General features: G+C 41.4%; 1 protein-coding gene across 2 annotated transcripts in view; it reads left to right on the forward strand.

Moving 5' to 3' along the window:
* The window catches only part of Patl1 (PAT1 homolog 1, processing body mRNA decay factor), a 31,076-nt gene extending 15,544 nt beyond the window's left edge, over positions 1-15,532 (forward strand). For both annotated transcript variants that reach the window (XM_051146173.1, XM_051146174.1), the window contains exons 10-19: positions 2,249-2,429; positions 3,326-3,449; positions 3,952-4,049; positions 5,528-5,587; positions 7,541-7,689; positions 8,959-9,118; positions 11,109-11,264; positions 13,875-13,960; positions 14,068-14,220; positions 14,791-15,532. In XM_051146173.1, coding sequence (XP_051002130.1) covers positions 2,249-2,429; positions 3,326-3,449; positions 3,952-4,049; positions 5,528-5,587; positions 7,541-7,689; positions 8,959-9,118; positions 11,109-11,264; positions 13,875-13,960; positions 14,068-14,220; positions 14,791-14,812 — 1,189 coding nt within the window. In that variant the 3' untranslated portion in view covers positions 14,813-15,532. The remainder of the gene's footprint in view (positions 1-2,248; positions 2,430-3,325; positions 3,450-3,951; positions 4,050-5,527; positions 5,588-7,540; positions 7,690-8,958; positions 9,119-11,108; positions 11,265-13,874; positions 13,961-14,067; positions 14,221-14,790) is intronic.
* Positions 15,533-21,654: the final 6,122 nt, after the last annotated feature.

Below are 21,654 nucleotides of genomic sequence, written 5' to 3' on the forward strand. Positions count from 1 at the left end.
TATTTGTCTAGATAAGGAAATTAGGTATAGCTGTGAGGGTTCTTCAGCATTATTTGCATAATTCCTTTTCACATGCAGAAATGTTCAAGAATATATTTTTGCAGGGGGAAAAAAGGAAACCAATAAGCCTTGCCAAGTGTTTATGACACATGCTTGTAATTCTTTTGTTTTTGTTTAAGATTTATTTATTTTACATACGAGTACTCTATCTGCATGTACACCTGCACGCCAAAAGAGGGCATCAGATCACATTATAGATAGATGGCTGTGAGCACCATGTGGTTGCTGGGAATTGAATTCAGGACCTCCGGAAGAGCAGACAGTACTCTTAACCACTGAGCCATCTCTCCAGCCTCATACATGCTTGGAATCCTATCATGAGGCCAAAGACCTTAAAGAAGGAAAAAGCCAAACAGTGATAAGGATAGCTAAAAAACAGTTAAGGAAGCAGTGCAACCACTGAGAAACATATACCCAATTATTCAGTTCTCTATATAAGAAAATTTATTGAGTGGTATCTAAAACTGAAGAGATATTTTTAAAAGCATGCTTGTTTCAGAGATAAAGATTAAAATTAGTTAATAGTTTACTATCATCAGACAAATAAAATTTGAAGTGTCTCACTACTTAATTTGGACAAGGATTGAGTATATAGCTCTTTGGGAGAGGATTTAGACAGGAAATGATAAAGTTTAAAACATGGCTAGATGACATCTTTGCAGTTTCGCTTTACTATTTCCAGAATATATTTGTGATGTGAAGAAGCCAGTAGTAGAATTATGCCTGTTTTACCATTTATGTACTCAGAAGCATACCGAATGATACCGTTTAAGACTCAAAGACAGGCCTAGAGGCATGGCTCAGCCATTAAAGGCTAGGCTAACAACCAAAAATTAAAAAAAAAAAAAAAAAAAAGACTAAAGACAAACCAGGGGTGGTAGTTCGTGTGTCTTTAATCCCAGCACTGAGGAGGTAAAGGCATGTGGGTCTCTTGAGTTCCAGTCCCACCTGATCTACATGGCAAGGTCAGGGCAGCCAGGTCTACATAGTGAGACACTATATTTAAAAAAGAAAGCAAAAAAGAATAAATACTCAAAGACAGATGCACAAGCAGTACAAAGATAAAGAGGAGCAGATGTTGAGGGGCGCCCATATAAAGGCAGCATGGTGATTGTTCTGTGAAAGAAAATGAAGCTGTAAGAAGGGCAGGAAAGACAACTCAGCAGTTAAGAGTATCTGCTGCTCATCAGAGGACCAGAGTCCATTTCCTAGCACGCATATCATTCCGCTCCTAACCACCTGTAACTCCAGCTCCAGGAGATCTGACACCCTCTTCTGTCTTCTACGTATGTAAATACACATAAAGCATTTTAATAGCTTTGATTTTTTTTTTTTTTCCTGGCCTCAGTATGTTGTCTTAAATGAAGAAATCCCCTGTGCATGTGGTTATAATTTAAACAAAAGTCCATGTGTGAATGTTGTCTAGTTAGGGATTCTATTGCTGCAGCAAAACACCATGACCAAAAAGCAAATTAGGGAGAAAAGGGTTTATTTGGCTTACACTTTTAAAAAAAAATATTTATTTATTTACTATGTATATATTGTCCTGACTACAATATATGCCTGGACATCAGAAGAGGCTACCAGATCTCATTATAGATCTCATTATAGATGGTTGTGAGCCACCATGTGGCTGCTGGGAATTGAACTCAGGACCTCTGGAAGAGCAGACAGTGCTCTTAACCTCTGAGCCACCTCTCCAGCCCTGGCTAACACTTCTATATTGCTGTTCATTATTGAAGGAAGTCAGGGCAGGAATGCAAACAGCAGGGTCCTGAAACAGGAGCTGCTGTAAAAGCCATGGAAGGATGCTGCTTACTTAGACAACCAGGACTGCCAGCCCAGGGATAACATCAATACACAGTGGGTTGGGTGCTCCCCCATCCATCACTGAGAAAATCCCTTACAGCTGGATCTCTTGGAGGCATTTCTTCAAATGAGGCTCCTTCCTCTCTGATGACAGCCAGTACAGATGTGCTTAACATTGGGAAGGTACTCAGATCTTAGTTTTATTTCTGTGATTTGGTATCACATAGCTCTTTTCTCTTTGATTCTGTTAGGGTGCAGTTGTTTTCCTTCACAACAAGCAAAGGGGGTATTTTTGAGCCAGCCTGTTGTATTCCTATATTTCAAAAAGCATGACTAATATGGTGCCTTGGCCTGAATGCAATATGTGTTTGCCTTTCAGTCAGCATCGTAATCTCAATGGTGCCGGAGACAGAGGAAATCACCGGGCCAGTCATCAAGATCATCTCCGGAAGGATCCATACGCTAATCTCATGTTACAGCGGGAAAAGGATTGGGTCTCTAAAATCCAGATGATGCAGCTACAGAGCACTGATCCCTATCTGGATGATTTCTATTACCAGGTAAATAGTCAGGGCTACTTTTGAAAACAGTTTGTCTCTTATGCTAGTAATAATTAAATAATGGTAGAATTTTCTGTTGAGATATTGTCCAGTGAATGCAAACTGATAAGCAGACTCTGTCCATTTTTAAGTATTAGATATTGTCAAGCTGTATGTGCTTAGATTGGTGTTTTCATTTTGGCATTAATAATCTGGTTCCTCCAATTAAGAATATTAATGTTGTAGAACTGGGGATGTAGCTCAGTGGGAACCTAGCACGTGCAAGTCCCAGGCTTCAATCCCTAGTACCCCTATACACACCAAAAAAAGAAAGACGATTGGCCATCTAACTTTTAAAGACAGCTTCATTAATTCACATTTTAAAAATACTTTTTTGTGGGCGATAGGCACTGTTGTTGAGGTCCGCAACTGGGTGTCAAGAGGAGTTAGTTTTTCCCTTTCACCATTGGGTCCCAGAGATTAAACTCAGGTCATGGTGCTTAGTGACAAATTCCTTTGCCTTGTGCCATCTTACCAAGCTAGTGAGTGTTTTCGAATGCTAAGGGATTGGAAATGTGGGAGGTCAGACGTTTGTGGTGCTGGGCATTGAACTCTGGGCCTTCAACATGCTATAAATGCCAAGGATAAGTGTGCATGCCTTTAATCCCAGCACTCTGGAGGTCTACATAGTGAGTTCTAGGATAGCCAGGACTCACTGAAAAAAATAAAAAACATTTTATAAATGATACATATATTTCATATATATGTATATACATATATAATAAGGTTGTAACAAAAATTAGGCATCATTGTATTTCTAGAGTCCTAGTTATATTATCACCACTGGTGTAATTACTATGAAGAACAGTGGTAGTCTGTATTTCTTTTACAACAAAAAACATCTTCTCTTGTGGTAGAATTACTTTGAAAAACTGGAGAAATTATCAGCTGCTGAAGAAATACAAGGTGATGGCACTAAGAAGGAGCGTACCAAGCTCATCACCCCCCAGGTGGCCAAACTGGAGCATGCATATAAGCCTGGTAAGGTCCTAGCCCATTATTAAGAGAAATTTGCGAGACTGCTGTTTTGATAAACTAGAGATAATTATATGTGGATAGTATGAATAGCTTGACAGATAAACTCATAGGTCCTTTGGTCTTTGAGATTCCATTAAAAAGCTTGCTGTGGGTTTTTGTTTGTTTATTTTTTAGTACTCCTAAAATAAAGAGGGGATTAAATCTTCTTTTGGTAATGACTTTAATGAAGATGTGGAGTATAGATTATGCAAAGGAGTTGCTTTAGCTGGCTGTGGTGGGTCACATCTATAATCTCAATACTGAGGAGGCAGAGGCAGAAGGATTATGAGTTCAGAGCCAGCCTAAGATAATGAGGCCTTGCCTTAAACAAAAACAAAAAAAAAAGAGGTTGATTTACTACATACAGTCCAGCAGTATTAAACAATGGGTGAAGAACAGAGAAGAGCTTTTTGAATGCTGTCTGCCATATTCCGAGTCTCTATTGGAGTCTTTTTTGTCCTTGCAGTGCAGTTTGAGGGCTCTTTGGGGAAGCTTACTGTCTCTAGTGTGAATAATCCTCGAAAGATGATCGATGCTGTTGTGACATCTCGGAGTGAGGATGATGTAAGTGCCAGCAAATGGGGTGTTTATTTTGGTGGTCATTGGAAAGAGATGAGCCCCGGTGAGTTGTCTGTAATGTAAGCTGACCTGCTATGTCCTGATGTTTTGGTTTTTCACACATATGCTGAAGTGTAAATGCCTTCATTTTTTTTTTTAATTTTTTATTAATTTATTCTTGTTACATCTCAATGTTTATCCCATCCCTTATATCCTCCCATTCTTCCCTCCCTCCCATTTTCCTCTTATTCCCCTCCCCTATGACTGTTCCTGAGGGGGATTACCTCCCCCTGTATATACTCATAGGGTATCAAGTCTCTTCTTGGCAACCTGCTGTCCTTCCTCTGAGTGCTACCAGGTCTCCCCCTCCAGGGGACATGGTCAAATATGAGGCACCAGAGTTCATGTGAAAGTCATACCCCACTCTCCACTCAACTGTGGAGAATGTTCTACCCATTGGATAGATCTGCCCATTGCCTTCATTTTTTTGTTTTTGTTTTGTTTGTTTGTTTGGTTTTTGGTTTTTTGAGACAGGGTTTCTCTTGTGTAGCCTTGGCTGTCCTGGACTCGCTTTGTAGACCAGGCTGGCCTCGAACTCACAGCAGTCTGCCTGCCTCTGCCTCCTGAGTGCTGGGATTAAAGGTGTGCGCCACCACGCCCAGCCCTTTTTTTTTTTTTTTTTAATTGTTTGTGACATGTGTTTGTGTCACACATGCCATGGCGTACTTGTGGAAATCAGAGAACAACTTTTTAGAGTGAGAGTATCCTTGCATCAAATGCTCCATGGATCAAACTCAGGTGGTATCAGGCCCACCTAGCAAGCACTTTTACCAGTTGAGCAATCTTGCTGGCCCTAAAGCCTTTATAAGGCAGCCAGCCAGGGCCTGCTATAGCAGGAGTCTTTGGCTCTGATACCTCTGGCTGCAGGCAGTGTCTACTTGCTCTAGTTTACTGATTAAAACAACATTTCTATGTTTGTCATATTTATTAATTTAGTATAGTTGTGAGTTGATTCAGTGAATGACCTTTGTTTCATACTGTTATCATTTTGGGTTTTTTGGTTTCTTTGTGTAACAGCCCTGGCTGCCCTAGACTCATTCTGTAGACCAAGCTGGCCACGAACTCACTCAGAGTGGATCCTCCTGCCTCTGCCTCCTGAGTGCTGGGACTAAAGGCATGCGTCACCATGCCCAGCTGGGTTGTTAACTTAAAGTCTGGATTCTCAAATATTTTTACCAATGAACCTAAAGGTGCATTCTTGGTAAAATGTCCTTAGTAGAGGTACAAAATTGTTTTGTTTTGTTTCTTTGAAACAGGGTTTTTCTCTATAGCCTTGGCTGCCCTAGACTGGCTTTGTAGACCAGGCTGGCCTCGAACTCACATCAGTCTGCCTGCCTCTGCCTCCTGAGTGCTGGGATTAAAGGTGTGTACCACTCGCCGGTGAGGTAAAGCATTTATACTGAATAGTCTAACCTTTTCTTTAGGAAACAAAAGAAAAACAAGTTCGGGACAAGAGAAGAAAAACCCTTGTCATAATTGAGAAAGTAAGTTTTAGATTTATTTCTATATTTAGTTTCAATTTAAAGAACTATCAAATACATGTGTACTCATGAAGTAGAAGAGTGGTCAGGAATGTTTCTGTTTTTTAATTTATGAAGGTGGCATTGTACATAAAAGTCAGAGGATAATGTGTAGGGCCAGGTTCTTGCCTTGCACCGAATGAGTTCGGGGTCTCAGACTCAAGATTGTCAGGCTTGGGGGAGTAGGGCAGTGCCTTTTCCTGCTCAGTCATCTATCTGGGCCCTGATCTTTTACCATAAGTGCTTGTTCACCAGAGTATTCTAGAAATGATTGTTCTGTACCTTGACTATGGAATCCTGGGAAGGACACTACACTGGGGTTTTGTCTACAGTTGTTCAACTAATAGATGATTCTCTTTGAGTGGGTCACTTTTTTGATACATATAAATTTATTTATCTTATATGTGTGGGTGTTGGAGTCTACTATTTTGTGTAGAGGTCAGATGATAACCTGAGGGAAACAACATGTGGCTCTTTCCAACACATGGCTTCCAGCAATTGAACTCAGGCTGTCAGACTTGAAATCGAGCACCTTTACCCACTGAGCAGTCTCATTAACTCAGGTCATCTGAGCCTAATACAAACAGAAATAAAAGTTCCATTACATGGACTGATATCATTTTACAGCATTTATTGGGCATTTGTTGTATACTAAGGAAAATGGGGTGATACATATAGACAGTCTGTAAGGCAAGGCCACATTGCAAGACTGTAGAGCACAGACTCCCTCTTGTGAGTCTGCAGCCTGAGGCTGACTTATTTAATCTTCTTTGCTATCTTCAGTTTCCTCGTGGAGATGATTGCAGTAGTTTTATTTGAGGGTTGAGTTTGCATTGAGTTGAATACCTGCAAAGTGCTTAGACCACTGGCTGACACCAGTACTAAATTAACTTAAAATTTTGGTGGTGTTGCACACCTTTAATCTCAGCACTCAGGAGGCAGAGCCAGGTGGATCTCTTGAGTTTGAAGCCAGCCTGATCTACAGAGCTAGTTCCAGGATAGCCAGAGCTACACAGGGTAACCCTGTGTCAAGAAACAAAATAAACAAAAAATTGCTTGGTTAGCAAAATACTTAGCAGGAATCCACTATGGTGGATTTTAATCCCAAACGCAGTTGTAAGGACTACATAGTGAATTCCAGAAGGACTACAAAATGTGAGACCCTGTCTCAGATTAACAGGGCTTGAGAAGTTTGAGGAAGACAGTTGGCGTCATCAGCGTATCAACATAAATGCCAGGCAGGTACGGCCATGCTTCCAGTGCTCACAAGGCAGAGAAGGGATCCTTGGAGGAACCTGGCTAGTTAGTTAAGCTACCCCTGGGTTCAGGTAGGAGATGCTGCCTCAATATAGAAAGTGCTGAAAGATAGAAGGAAACACTGGACAGTCGAGCTCTGGCCTCTACACACTTACACACCCTTACCACTGGAAGGTAGCACTGGAGGCATTGTTACAGAAATTCGGGTGTTTTAGCTTAACATTGCTACTAGGAAATTTGGGAAACATAATTATGTCGCTATTTTACTACTTGACTTGCAGTCCATGAGACAGAAAAAGAAAATGATGCTTAAACGATTATTATTTTGGGGCTAGAGAGATGGCTCAGAGGTCAAGAGCACTGGCTAGTCTACCAGAGGTCTTAAGTTCAATTCCCAGCACCCACATGGTGGTTCATAACCATCTATAATGAGATTTGGTATACAGGCATATATGCAGGCAGAACACTGTGTATGTAGTAAATTTTTTTAAGGATTATTATTTCACCGTATTTAGCTACACTTAAACAAGTACCCTTTTAAAGAACGTATTTTCTTTGAATTGTACTCTTATATTTTTCTAGTTAGTCCTAAACTCTGAAGGGATTTACCTAATTCTTTGTGGTCCTGACCATGCTGTGGCCTGTTCTGTCTCTCCCTAGACCTATAGTTTACTCCTTGATGTGGAGGATTATGAAAGGCGCTATCTCCTAAGTTTAGAAGAAGAGCGGCCTGCCCTGATGGATGAAAGAAAGCACAAAATCTGTAACATGTATGACAACCTAAGGGGCAAATTGCCTGGACAAGAGAGGTAAGCATTGTGTACTTAGAGGAAATGGGAGACTCCTTCCAGTACCAAACTAAACCCCACATACTTGGCATTGTGGTATAGTCTGTCCTACCATTTCTGTAAGCTTAACACCTTTCTTGTGTTTTGTTGTTTTTATTTTGAGACAGAGCCGCAGTGTGTGGCTCTGGCTGACCTTAAATTTACAAAGATCCAATTGCCTTCCAAAGGCTGGTATTAAAGCTGTGGGCCAGCACACCACAAAATATCTCTCTTTTGTCCAGACTTGGGTGCTGATTCATATAAAACATTCCGTAACCTTTCCGAGTCCTTTCTTGGATTTATTGATTCTGCAACATATCCTTATTGACTACTAGGATTGTGCTGGGTCCTGGAGATAAAAGACCATTATTAGATTCTGGTTTTGAAGTGACAGATTGTATCTGGTGTTTTATCTTTACACTCTTTATTTACTCTCCTGCTAAGATGGCACTTAGCAACATTTGCACTTCCCTGGGGTTTCCATAATGTGTGTGTGTGGAAGCCAGTCAGTCTTCCAGTGAAGAATGTTGACTCTTTCTGTGTCATCTTTCTCCTGCCCATTGTCTGAGGCAGAATGATAATCTGTAAATCCCAAATACTTAATGCAAGAGAACCATGTCTGCTAACAGCTCCTTTCCCTTTGCTCAGATTCTCCTGAGCCAGAACTCACCCAAACATAGAACAGACTTCTTTTTAACACGCTTTTTGTAGTTTTAGTCTGATAAATGTGGTTTATCCATAAATGAACATGGTGTACAACCATTGAGAACATTTAGTTGAAGAATATTTATTGACCTAGGAAAAAGTATTAAAGAGGCTAACTGAAGTTGGAGATAACTGTGGCTCATTGTAGAGCATTTACCTAGCCTACAGGAGGCTCTGAACTCAGTTCTCCATTCTGGGGGTTGGGAGAGGATGAAAAAAGTCAAAATTATAAAGCCATGTAAATTCTGTGTGTCCTGTTAACACTTAGAAGTTGACTCTGAGATATAATAGTTAACTTTTAGTTAAATCAAATTTGATCACAATATTTTATTTTTACTTAAATTTATTCACATTTTACATATAATATGGGAAATCACTTTTCATACTTGTAAAACTTAATTTTACTTATTATTTGCTTGGAATTGGAGAGTAATCCTCAATTTTGGTAGTATGGATGATTGTGAAGATGATGGTTACATAATACAAAAAAGAATTGTGGGTTTTCTGTATCACCTTTGCTCATATTAGCTGGCATTCTTTTTGCAGGCCAAGTGATGACCACTTTGTACAGATCATGTGTATTCGAAAAGGGAAGAGAATGGTGGCCCGCATTCTCCCTTTCCTCTCCACAGAGCAAGCAGCTGACATTCTCATGGCAACTGCCAGGAACCTCCCTTTCCTTATCAAGAAGGACGCACAAGATGAGGTACCCACCATGTAGGGCAACTTCCCTCATGGTTCCCAAGTTGGAAAACTTTGGCTCTTGGTTACTTTTGTAGATATAAAATATCCTTCCTTGCTCTGTTGTCAGTAGCTTCACATTAGCTTGATGGTTCAGTTGAATAGTGTTCCACAGGATAATTCTTCATTAAAAGATCGCTGTTTGCTGCGTGTGGCACACTTTTAATCCCAGCACTCGGGAGGCAGAGGCAGGTAGAGCTCTGTGAGTTCGAGGCCAGTCTGGTCTACAAAACAGGACTACAAGAGAAACCCTGTGGCGGAGAGGGCGTGGGAAATCTTTGTTTATTCTTTTTATAGCTCTTCAAAGATTAGCAAACTTCTTGTACCTTTTCATGTTCAAGACAAGAAATTGATAAAGGAATAGTATTAGTGAGTATAGGATTCAGAATAATGAGATACTTGTGAGGAAACTTACTGAAGGCGAATAGAAATTGAGTAGTGATTACATGAGTTATCTGTGCAGAAGATGTGCCTGTGTACTTCAACCTGATAATTACTACTGTAGCGGGCTGGAGAGATGGCTCAGAGGTTAAGAGCACTGGCTGCTCTTCCAAAGGTCCTGAGTTCAATTCCCAGCAACCACATGGTGGCTCACAACCATCTACAATGGGAGCTGGTGCCCTCTTCTGGCCTGCAGGTGTACATGCCGGCGGAGCACTATATAAATAATTTTTTTTTTTTAATTACTACTGTAGCCTTTGAGATTTTAGTATTTACTGAAAAGAATGAAAAGTTTACATCTCATCAGGAAAATGTAACAGAATTTAAAAAAAAATACATTTTTAAAAATCTACTAAATTGTTTAGTTTTACTTATGAGTACTTTGCTTGTGTGTATGTCTGTGAGCTATATGCATGGTTTGTGCCCATTGAAGTCAGAACAGGGCATTGAATCCCCCACAGCTGGAGTTATGGTTTGTGAACCTCCATGTGGGTTCTGGGAGTTGAATCAGGGTCCTCTGTAAAAGCAACAAATGCTGAGCCATCTCTGCAGCCCTGAAACCAGTACATTTTAAGAGGCTCCAAGAATGAAAAATGGGTTGGAGGAAAATTTTTTAAATTTGAGATTTATCCTAGATAATATAAGCCTAGAATAAAAAGGTATGTCTATGTTAGAGCATAAATGCTAAAGATAGCAATGAATGGAGCAGTGGGCACTTCCAACAGTGGAAGCAAGTTTGGGAGAACCTTATTCATTTGGTAGATACTCACTGAATACTTCTACATTCCAACACCATTTTACATCATAGAAATAAAGCTAGGAATACAAAAAGACCTTCATGGAATTCACTTTCTAATGAAGAGCACTTAGTTAACTATATAGAAAAATTGTGTGTGGTAACTCATGCCTGATTTCCCCACACAGGGCAACTAAGGCAGGAGGATTACTGTAAGTTTGCAGCCAGACAGAGAATGTGTTTGCAAAGCTGTAGTGCATTTTCTCCTCTCCCCCTTCTCTGCTTGTGTGTATTTATACATATGAGTGTGTGCAAGATGTGGTGAGTTTTAACCTGTGTGAATTAAAGAGTAATTAACCATGTTTCTAGAATTCCTTTTCTTGAATAATAGCTGGTTCCAGGTGTGAGACATGGGCGTCCAGACAGTCCTGGCCTAGCATCAGAGGCCAGGGAACAGCAGGTTACTAGGGATGCACAAACCAAGTGGTGCATTTAACTTCAGAAAGAAAAATTACAGCAGTACACTAAATTAGATTCCATTTAATAAGTTCATAATGATACCAGATATATGAGAGTCATTTGCAGTATTAGACCAGTAACTCACCTTGAAACTGAAAAGGGGTCAAGTATTTATCCTACCTTTCCATTACAACCAAATGTCCTTGCACACAGCAGTATGATGATTTGTATATGGTGAGCATCCTTCTGGTCACACCCACTAATGGGAGATAAGCAAAGGAACAGTTTGCTGGATGTAACGCTCTTGTTTGTTTTGTAGGTGCTGCCATGCTTACTGAGTCCCTTCTCTCTCCTCCTCTATCATCTTCCTTCAGTGACTGTCACCAGCCTTCTGCAACAGCTAATGAACCTACCTCAAAGTGTACCTGCACCAGCACTCTGCAGTCCTCACCTCACTGCTGTGCTCCAGAACAAGGTGGCTTAGTCCTTTTGTGTCCCTAAACTTGTGTGGCATCTAAGTTTGGCTTAGGAAAATTAAGACTACTGTAGCTTTCTTCCATTTAGGAATTGCAAAGGCTAAAAACAGTGGTTTAGAGAAAATTCTTTTTCATGAAATTTGTGGCATAAGGCTTCCACAGTCTTGTACAATTATTTCCGTCATCTTTAGCAGTAGATTCCCATACTCATGAGATTCCTGCTTCAAGACAGTCCTGAAAGTTAAAACTGGCTTGGCATGAGGAACAAAGCTGGGTATGGGTGACTAAGGTGTGGATTGGCTACCTGCCCTCTTTGTTAGGACTTTTCCCATGGATGTTAAGCTTCTACTGAGTAGTAGTGGCCAGGACTTAGTAACATGACAAGTCTAGCTGCAGGGAAGCTACATACTGCCTTCAGTTATATCATGTTAAAGATCCAAAGATTAAACCAAAGCTTAGTGCACTTGTGTTTAATCCCAGCACTCAGGAGGCAGGCAGGCCAGCAGATGTCTGTGAGTTCAAGGCCAGCCTAGTCTACATATCCAGTTCCAGAATATAAACCCTGCCTCAAACAAACAAACAAAACCTTTTTTCTTTTTAAAATTCAAAGCCTCTTAGAGGAAACCTAATAAGGAAAGAGGATCATGGTTTCTAAACAGGCAAGTTTCAGTCCTTGCCTGCCCTCTTTGAGCCTTATGTCCTGAGTGTGTGCTCAACTGGTTTTCTGATCTGTCATGTGAAAGTGATGATACAGGCTTTGCACCATTGTCTTAGCATTTAGATAATGCTTGCTATATAATAGACTCTTGTTTAGGGCCACGCTATAAAATAGAGGTGAAATCTCAGGACCTTTCTCCTTTGACCTGCCAACACTAGCAGGGCATCTGAGGCATGGGAGGATACCTGTATCCCTCAGGACACATGGGTAGGTTCGTAAGTGACCAGTCATGACTTCCTGTTACTTAGTCTCTGCTTTAATTTTGATATGAGCAGTAGAAAACCAGGAAGTCATGAGATCATGAGCCTGGTAGAAATTTGCCTGCAAATAGAGTGAAAGAAATTTTGTGAAAACAAAAGATTATCCTATGTAATATAAATCCCGGAAAGTAGAATGAAATCTCAAGATACTGCCAGCATCTATTTCTGATCCATTATAGATATGATTTACACATTTAACCTAGTGCTGTTGTTTTTTTTTATTTGATACCCCTTAAGTGTTCATGTTGCTAGTTTTTAGACTCCTGTTAGCACCCTCAGTAAGTTTTTGTTTCTCAAATAAGAATACTCTATGTGCACACACATGTGCACTTTTGTGTGGTGTGCATGCATGGGCAATATAATCAAAAGCTGGCATCAGGTATCTTCCCTTGATTATTCTCCACCTTTGTTTTTGGAGATAAGTTCTCTGATTAATCGTGAAGCACATTGATTTACCTGGGTTGGCTGAACATTGTACTTCGGGATTCTGCCAGGCTCTGTCTCCCAGAGGTAGAATCACAGGCACACACCACCATGTGATCTATTGGGATCTAAGCTTAAGTACTTAACCAGCTGAGCCATCTTCCTAGCCCTAGCAGTATATTTTTTTTTTCTTTGAACTTTGGTCTTTCTTTTTTACCCTTTGTTTTTGTTGTTGTTGTTGTTGTTTCTTTGTTTTTGTTTGTTTGGGGTTTTTTTGTTAATTTGTTTTGTTTTGCTTTTTGAGCCCTGGTTGTGTATTCTAGGCTGGTCCCTAACTCCCTGTGTAGCTAAGGATGACATTAAACTTTTGATCCTCCTGAATACTGAGATTAGAGGTATACAGCATCACACCAAGTTTATATGGTGCTAGCGATCGAACCTGTAACCTTGTGTGTGCTAGGAGAGAATGCTACCATAAAATGAGCTATATCTCCAGGGCCACCTTATGTCTTTTTTCTTTATCAAATAACTTAATTTTTTTCTCCTAGGTTTTCATGAACTTGGTTTTTTGAGACAGGGTTTCTCTGTGTAGCCTTGGCTGTCCTGGACTCGCTTTGTAGACCAGGCTGGCCTCGAACTCACAGTGATCTGCCTGCCTCTGCCTCCCGAGTGCTGCAATGACAGGCATGTGCTTCTAAGCCTGGCTGTAACTTTTCCTTTTTAATCTATTCTGAGTCTTTAAAAAAGAAAAAAGGCCAAATTAAATTGTCCATGACTAGGAAGAAAAAATATTTTCCAAATAGGATAGGTTACAGAAATGATGTTCCGTGATTGGCATCTGCTATGCCAGAAGCAAAATTTAGAGGAAAGACACACCTCTAATTCCAGATTTGCCTAACCCCTCTGCCTGGCTACACAAGAACTTTTGTATAGAGTTTTCCCCTCAGGGCCCCATCAACTGAGGTGTAAGAGGCTTCGACGCACTGTTTTGGGTTAATAGTTGCTACTTTTAGATTTGTTCTATGTGTCTTGAGTGATTTGCTTGTGTGCTGCGTGCAGTGTGTGAATGCCAGTGGGTGGCTGTGAGCCATCATGTAGATTCTGAGAATTGAACCTTGACCCTCTTCAAGAACAAGTGCTTAACACTGGTCCAGCTTTCCAGCCCCTTAGATGCACTGTTTTCTGATTCCATCTGGTTTCTCTTACAGTTTGGCTTGTCACTGTTCCTAATCCTCCTAAGCCGTGGGGAAGACCTCCAGAGCTCTGCTATGGAATCAACGCAAAATAACCAATGGTCATTATTGATTGCTTATATCCTATTTAAAATTTTTTAAAAATACCTTTTGCTGTCCTTGTTCTTTCCCTTTTACTTCTCATAGTGTTTTGGGTTTTCTCTGGCAGGACAGAGGTGATGTTCATGGCAACCCGAGAACTTCTACGGATCCCCCAAGCAGCCCTGGCAAAGCCAATCTCTATACCCACAAATCTAGTGTCCCTTTTTTCTCGCTATGTTGACGACCGACAGAAACTGAACTTGCTGGAGACAAAACTGCAGTAAGCTCTAAACACATTTCACTACATTGTTATTTCTGACATCGCACTGTGGGGAGATGAAGCTGAATGGGAGTAAGAGATTGAAATATCCATTAAATGTTGATGTGGCCCGCCATGGTGGCGCACGCCTTTAACCCCAGCACTCCAGAGGCAGAGGCAGGTAGATTGCTGTCTACAAAGCAAGTCCTGGACAGCCAAGTGAAACCCTGTCTCGAAAAACAAAAATAAAAACAAAATGTTGGGGTGTGTACTAAAACAAATCACTGTATTGTGTGTAACAGTACCTCAAAAAACCGACAAAAACTGAGAGAACAGACGCATCTAGGGTCTTGTTTTGGTTTTTTTGTTTCTCTGTGTAGCCTTGGTTGTCCTGGACTCTCTTTGTAGATCAGGTTGGCCTTGAACTCACAGAGACCCGCCTGCCTCTACCTCCCAAGTGCTGGGATTACAGGGGTGCGCCACCATGCCCGGCTTATGAGAATTCTTATAAGGACAGAATTTGAATGCAAAAGAGTCATCCTATTTTAACTTATTTATACAAATAAGCCATCTTTCTCTTCCTGTCCTTAGGCTGGTTCAAGGGATACGATAAAAGATGTCCAGTGTGTCCTGTACCTCCTTTTGGCTGCCACCTGCACTGCTGCCATCACCAATGGAGTGTTTTTAATGAGGGAGGGGAGGTAGCTTATGACCCAAAGCAAAGTCTTGTGGGATTGATTCCTGTTTTCAGAGGTTAGCTCTGAATGCCAGGTATCTCCCACTGCTCTGATACTTCTGCTGGGTAATACTTCTGCTGGTTTCTTTTACCTTCTGTGTTACACTTTTGCATGTCCTACTTTTGCTCAACTCCTCTCAATTTTGCTTTTTCTTTGCCCTAGAGACACAAAAATAACGTCCCTTTATCCCATCACCACTATTACAATTCAAAGTAGGTTGTAGTTGACCAAAGGGCTCCTCCCCCCTTTGAAGTCTCTTTTTCATCTTCCCTTATTAATATGACTATAGGAGAGCCAAAATTAAGTAGAAGTCAAGATATAGGTAAATATACACACACCCTATACATACATTCATGTGGTTTCCAGAGGGTCCTTAAAGAGTTTTAGTTTGAAAAATATTTAGTTGACATATACCTCTAAAAATAAACCAGCTGATACATTTTTAGTCTGTTTCTGTTCCATCTTGTAATTTGGTGGGTTCTACTTTTTTAATATATAAATACAGGGTACACAGCACATTACATTAAATCAAACTTGTTAATTGGCTGATGCCCAGCTCTAGGCTGAAAGGACTTTTCTTTCTCCCTACCTGTATTTCCTTTGTTCCTGACCACTGTAACAGAAACAGCACACACACGGTTAAGCCTTTCCCTGCGATGACTGCAGCATTCTTGAGTGTGTCCCCTCAGGTGCAGTCAAGAGTACCCAAGATGAGCCTCACGGAGAGCCTGCTTCTGCGCTCTGTGCGTAGCTTTTGCGCACCTGCACTGTCTTCCTGACGTGACTTTTTGTAAGCCATGCTTCTGCTTCTCCTCCCCATTTTGATTTAATGTCTTGGGTAGAAACCTCCAAGTGTAGCCATGGCTGCTAGGCTTGGGCTGCTCTGCTCCTCAGTCTCGTCCGCCCTGCAGCTGACCTGCTGTGCTGGCTGCTGAGTCTCACCTGAGCCCCATCCACTGGCAGCGGGCCTGGGTGAGTCTTAAGAACACTTTGACTCACCTTTCTTTCCTTCAGCAGTCAGCCAGGATAAGGGACTGTGCTCCCTAGTGGTTGCAGTTCTGAAAGAATTAAATCGAATTTATTTTATACTCCCATCCTGACCCTGCTTTCTGCTGTTCTCACCCTTTTGAATGTAGTCCGGGACAGGCTATGATACGTTTTGCACATACATGTATAACAGTAAAGCCCTCCGTTACAACCAGCTGACCTTGTTCTCCATTTCTTCTCATTCTGTGGCCTCAGGCTTCCCCAGCTGCTGCCCCAGTGACAGTCCCTTGCTTCCCTTTACCATCTGCTGACTGTCGCCACTGAGCCTTTCCTACCTTCCCTTCACACCTCCATCAAGTAAACACTTGATTATTTTTTCCTCCTTATTGTGCTTTTTGTTCAGTTCTAATTAATAAAAATAAAAGTTTCTAAATTTACATTTTTATAGGGTATTGTAAATAAAAACAGATTGTATACATGAAAATGTGTGCTTGCATATATACCTTTTTGTTTCTGAATTTGTTTTTAATGAGTTTTTCATCATACTTGAATTCACTAGCAAGACTGTTGATGATGGGAAAATACCACTTTGCCCTAAACAAATTCACTTAGTTGTAGACATGCCCATCTCTCCTTGCTTTAAAGAGAGTTAGGTAACTCCTTTATGCATTTAGTTGCCCTCATGGTTTTTATTTCTCTTAGCTCTAGCCTTATAGTTTTGTTTATACTTTAAAAACAAAAAACACTGGGCGGTGGTGGCACACACCTTTAATCTCAGCACTCGGGAGGCAGAGGCAGGCGGATCTCTGAGTTTTGAGGACAGCCTGGTCTACAAAGTGAGTCCAGGACAGCCAAGGCTACACAGAGAAACCCTGTTTTGAAAAAAACAAAAATAAAAACAAAAAACATCTTGCTAGGCACATACCTGTAATCCTAGCATGCAGGAGTGTGAAGCAGGAGGATTATTCATTTTACTCGAAAAGTAAGCAAGAGTGACGATTTCAAACTAGTAAAGAGAATCGGGAGGACGAAATGGAGAGACGGCTTAATAGTTAAGGGCAGTTACTATTTTTTGAGAGGACCCAAGTTAGTTCCCAATTTTACAGGATCTGATGCCCCTCTGGTTTCTGTGGACAAAGATGCGGTGCCATGGTATTCATGTAGACAAAGCACCTGTACACATACTTTCTTAAAAAAGGAACAGTGGGAAAGGGAGTTGGGTCCGAAAGCAGAGTACTAGTGCGGGCTGTTACTGTTAAGAGTAGTATATAATGGGGAGCAATGTTTTTTGTTTTTTAAGGGAGGGAAGTTCCAAACAGGGTTTCTCTGTGTAGCCTTGGCTATCATGGACTCGCTTTGTAGACCAGGCAGGCCTTGAACTCATAGCAATCTGCCTCCCTCTACCTCCCATGTGCTGGGATTAAAGGCATGTGCCCCATCAAGAGATGTTTTCTTAACCATAAATCCTGTTGTTGGGTGGCTGATGTCGAGGGAGATCCATAAGGCTAAATTCCAAGGGTCCAGTTAGAGGTCCCAAGAGGACGTACTGTGGCACAGTTGTGATTTAGAGACCTGAGAACAAGCTTGAGGCCCTGGGTTGGCTAATGATAAAATCCCAGAAAATGTTCTAAGTACTTTAAAAGTATTTTTTTTTAACCTAGAAGTAATGAATGTAGGCAATGATTTTAAGTTAAAAACTGACATCAAGGGCTGGAGAGGTGGCACAGAAGTTAAGAGCACTGTCTGATCTTCCAAAGGTCCTGAGTTCAATTCCCAGCACCCACATGGTGGCTCATAACCATCTACAATGAGATCTGGTGCCCTCTTCTGGCCTGCAAGTACACATGTGGGCAAAATACTGTATAAATAATAAATAAATCTTAAGGAAAAAAAAAAACTGACATCAAGATGTTTGAGTTTTGCCAGAAAAAAAAGTGTCAGATAACCCTGGAAGTGGGGTTGTGAGCCACCAATTTGGATGCTGTGAACTGAACCCAAGTCTTGTGAAAGAGCGAGTACTGCTAACCTCTGAGCCATCTGTTTAGTTCCATCCCTCAAAAAAAAAAAACATGTGCTACATGGGAAAATACAGGAGAAGGATAGCTGAGAGAGATCAGAGTGAGTAAGCGAAAGCTGGAGCTACTCAGTAAGCTCCCATATCAACCTAAATTAGACTTTTAAAACCAAAACCATAGCTACTGAACCAAAAAAATAGCCTTCTCAAACATTAGGAAGACCAAGACATGGCCTGTGAGTTGTATAGCCTTCTACTCCTACTCCAGCAGGACAGTGAGGTCTACTGTGTGGGAAGACCAAAAGGTCTTATGCCTTTCCTCTTCTAGTTATGCTTGACTAGATTGGCATTGTGGTCTCTGAGACATGAATGTGTAGGATTTCAGCAAGCATGGGCTTAATCTGACAATCCAGCATCTTAAAATGATCCAATAGCATTATTTCGACTTTATTTCCTCTTGCGTTACAGACAGTTATGAATAGCTTGCAGGTCTCATGACTGCCTCTGCCTTACTTTTTAGTTTGCAGCGTTGCACGGAAGGCTGTTCAGAGGAGTTTGCTCATTATTCAACGTGCCTCTCCAAGCTCCCAATTTAGCTGAGTTCATTCTCCAACGTGATACTGACCAAAATTGGATTTGAGGTCTCCAAAGTATGTAGAAAAGAACTAAGGGATGAGCAATGTGTGGGGTGCTTTTTTTTTCTTCTCCAATTGTGAATATAATATCGTTAAAAGTGCTTTGATTGTATGAGTCTGAAGAACAAGAAGACGTGGTGATACTGCTAGCCTCGCATACACAAATCCCTGGGTTTGATCCCTGGTGCTGCATAAAACTGGCTACTCCCAGCACTTGGGAGCTGAGGCAAAAAGATCAGGAGTTCAGCAGCATTCTCAGCCGCAGAACAAATTCATGCCCAGCCTGGGATGCATGAGGCCCTGTCTCAAAGAAGAAAAACAGCTGATACTTGCTAAGCCAATCAAAACCAAACGTTAGTTATTAAATGAAGATCCCAGTGTCAAGAGTGGGCTACCTCATCAGCTGTTGTTAAGGAAGTTCCCTGAAGATCTTAAAAAGTCAGTTGCCCCTGCTGTTGGTTGCCAGCAGAACTAGGTAATAAGGCCTTATTTCTGAAGGTGATTTGGTCTCAAAACAAATCAAGCTGGACCTTTCCGGTGTCAGCTAGATCTCACAGTGGTGGGAGATGGTATTCAAGCTGCTGAGAGTTGTCATCAGTAATCCTACTTAGCTGTGGACCCTGGCTACAATATAGACCAGCTAGGCTGAACAAAAGTTGCAGGTGTGTCACAGGGGTAACCAACCACTTTTTTCTTGGAAGTGATGCTTTCACCACAAGTGAGTATTCACATCTGGTATTGAAACCTAGTCAGTCAAAAGCTCGTAACTGGGGAGGTCATAAGCCCAAGTCAAGAAACTACTGCTGTTGTCTTGCGAATAGATATGATGTCCCCGTTAAGTCACCTTCTAAATAGATATGTGGATGTGCCCATAAATGTGACTACTGCTGTCAGCTTTGGTCAGAGGAACTTGTTTTTAGCAGAGACTCATACAAAGTCAGAGTACTTAGAGTAAATGACTGTTGAGTGTCCATAAATGGGAAATCTATATCACTCCCTACAGGTCTCGGAACTATCGGAAGAAGGGGTGGGAAGAATGTCCAAGAGGAAGGAGGAGGAGCAGGGTGGGATACTGACTTCCAGGAATGATAGGGCTATCATTGCTCTTAAACTTACAGCATGGGTGATCACCTGTGCAGAGTTAGATCAACACCCTGTTACGGAAGGGGTTCATGGGTACCCACACCCCCTTGGGTTTTTTTTCAGTAATGGTTGATGGGGGAATAGAGAGATTCTTATTTCAGTGCTGTAGTCAGTGGCAAAGCAGCTCTGCTTCTATAAACAGCCCTACCTACACTCTTAGAAGGAACCTTAATGAAACTCATTGAGACACACAGACATGAAAGTAAAAAGGGACAAGTTGGGAAGAGGAGGGAGATTAGTAGGAGGGGGAGAGGAGAAAGTACTGGAGGGGGGAGTGTAATACAAATAGATAATGCACATGTATAAAAGTGAAATCAAACCAAAATAGCATGGGCGTGGTGGCAAGCGCCTTTAATCCCAGCACTTGGGAGGCAGAGGCAGGCGGATCACTTTGAGTTTGAGGCCAGCCTGGTCTACACAGTCAGTCCCAGGACAGCTAGGACTATTCAGAGAGACCATGTCCAAAAATAAAATAATGTAAATAAATAAAATATTTTGAGAAAATTATCTAAAGTCCTACTCTCAAGGAAAAAGCTTAGAGTTTTGTGTTTCTCTTGAAGTGATTCCCCCATGAACATGCACAAAAGATACAAATGAGACATATTTTGCATTTACCTTTAAAATACCATAGCCATCTTTACCAGTGCAGAGAGAGCCACCTGTTTATGGTTCTATGTCCCTGGTACAAAAATTTAACCATTGCAAGTCAGTCTTCAAATAGTTCTTGTCTGTCATTATTTTCCATGAAGAATAAACAAGGATAAGCCTACATCCCTTTACATTCTTATAGGGTTTTTTGGTGGGTTTTTTTGTTGTTCCAGTTTTGGTTTTTCTGAGACAGGGTTTCTCTGTGTAGCCTTGGCTGTCCTAGACTCACTTTGTAGACCAGATTGGCCTCGAACTCACAGTGATCCGCCTGCCTCTGCCTCCCACGTGCTGGGATTAAACGTGTGAGCCACCACATCTGGCTTCTTGTGGCTATTTTGCAATGTAGAAAGAAGACACCTTTTAAAAAAGATTTGTTTGTATATTGCACGGTTATTTTGGCTGCGTGTATGAGTGCCATGAACCAGATCTCTGGCCCCAAACAAACCTTTTCTATTTTGATTCTCTAGCCTTTTGAAACAGAGTGGCCAACTGTGGTTGTATGGCACCAAAATGACCATCTAGAGTCTAGATTTCAGACCATCCAGCTGGTAAGGGCTAAAACTGGTATTTGAGTCCTGGCTGGAAGATAGTTCCTGATCCTAGATCTAAGCGTTGTAAAGTCACAAGGCTTGAAGGCAACATCTGCAGCCTCCTGATTGAGTTTTAATGTCTTTGCTTTTCAGTACAGTAGGCAAGTTAGGTAGTTGCCTCTTGGGAATGTCCAAACACGGAACTGGGTTTGTGATAAAGATTAGAATCAGGGATGGGTGCAGTGCTGTAGATCTGGACCTGGGGAAGGAGAAGCAAATGGCATTCCTTCCCTTCTAAGGATGTTGTGGAATACACAGGGCACAAGTGGCTTGCTCCTTCTGTGGCTTACTGTATTCACATGTGAGCTGCACAAATGCAGAAGCTGCTGTGGTCACCCCAGAACCCAGCACAGGGCTGACACATAGTAGACAAGCAAAAAACATCTGGCTGTGAAATAACTGTACCAATGATGAAACCAAGATTAAAGGTGGCGGTGTTCCAAGAACCCTTTACACATACACAAAATGTGAAGTCTGTTTTCTGAGGCCTGATTCTAAATGCATTGTCACTCATTTTATCAGCAAGTCAGGAGCAGTTTGATAATGCAAGTCAGACCTTATTCTGGTACAGCTTCTAGCCCTAGTGGAAAACTTGCAGTGATAAATACTAAAAAGAAGCAGCTAGGGTAATGATTTTGAATGAGGAAAGGATTTTTACATGGTGGCTCATTGCAGGGGTGGGGGGATGTTAAGTGCATGAT

This window comes from Acomys russatus, chromosome 5, assembly GCF_903995435.1.
Source record: "Acomys russatus chromosome 5, mAcoRus1.1, whole genome shotgun sequence".
Taxonomy (NCBI): Eukaryota; Metazoa; Chordata; class Mammalia; order Rodentia; family Muridae; genus Acomys; species Acomys russatus.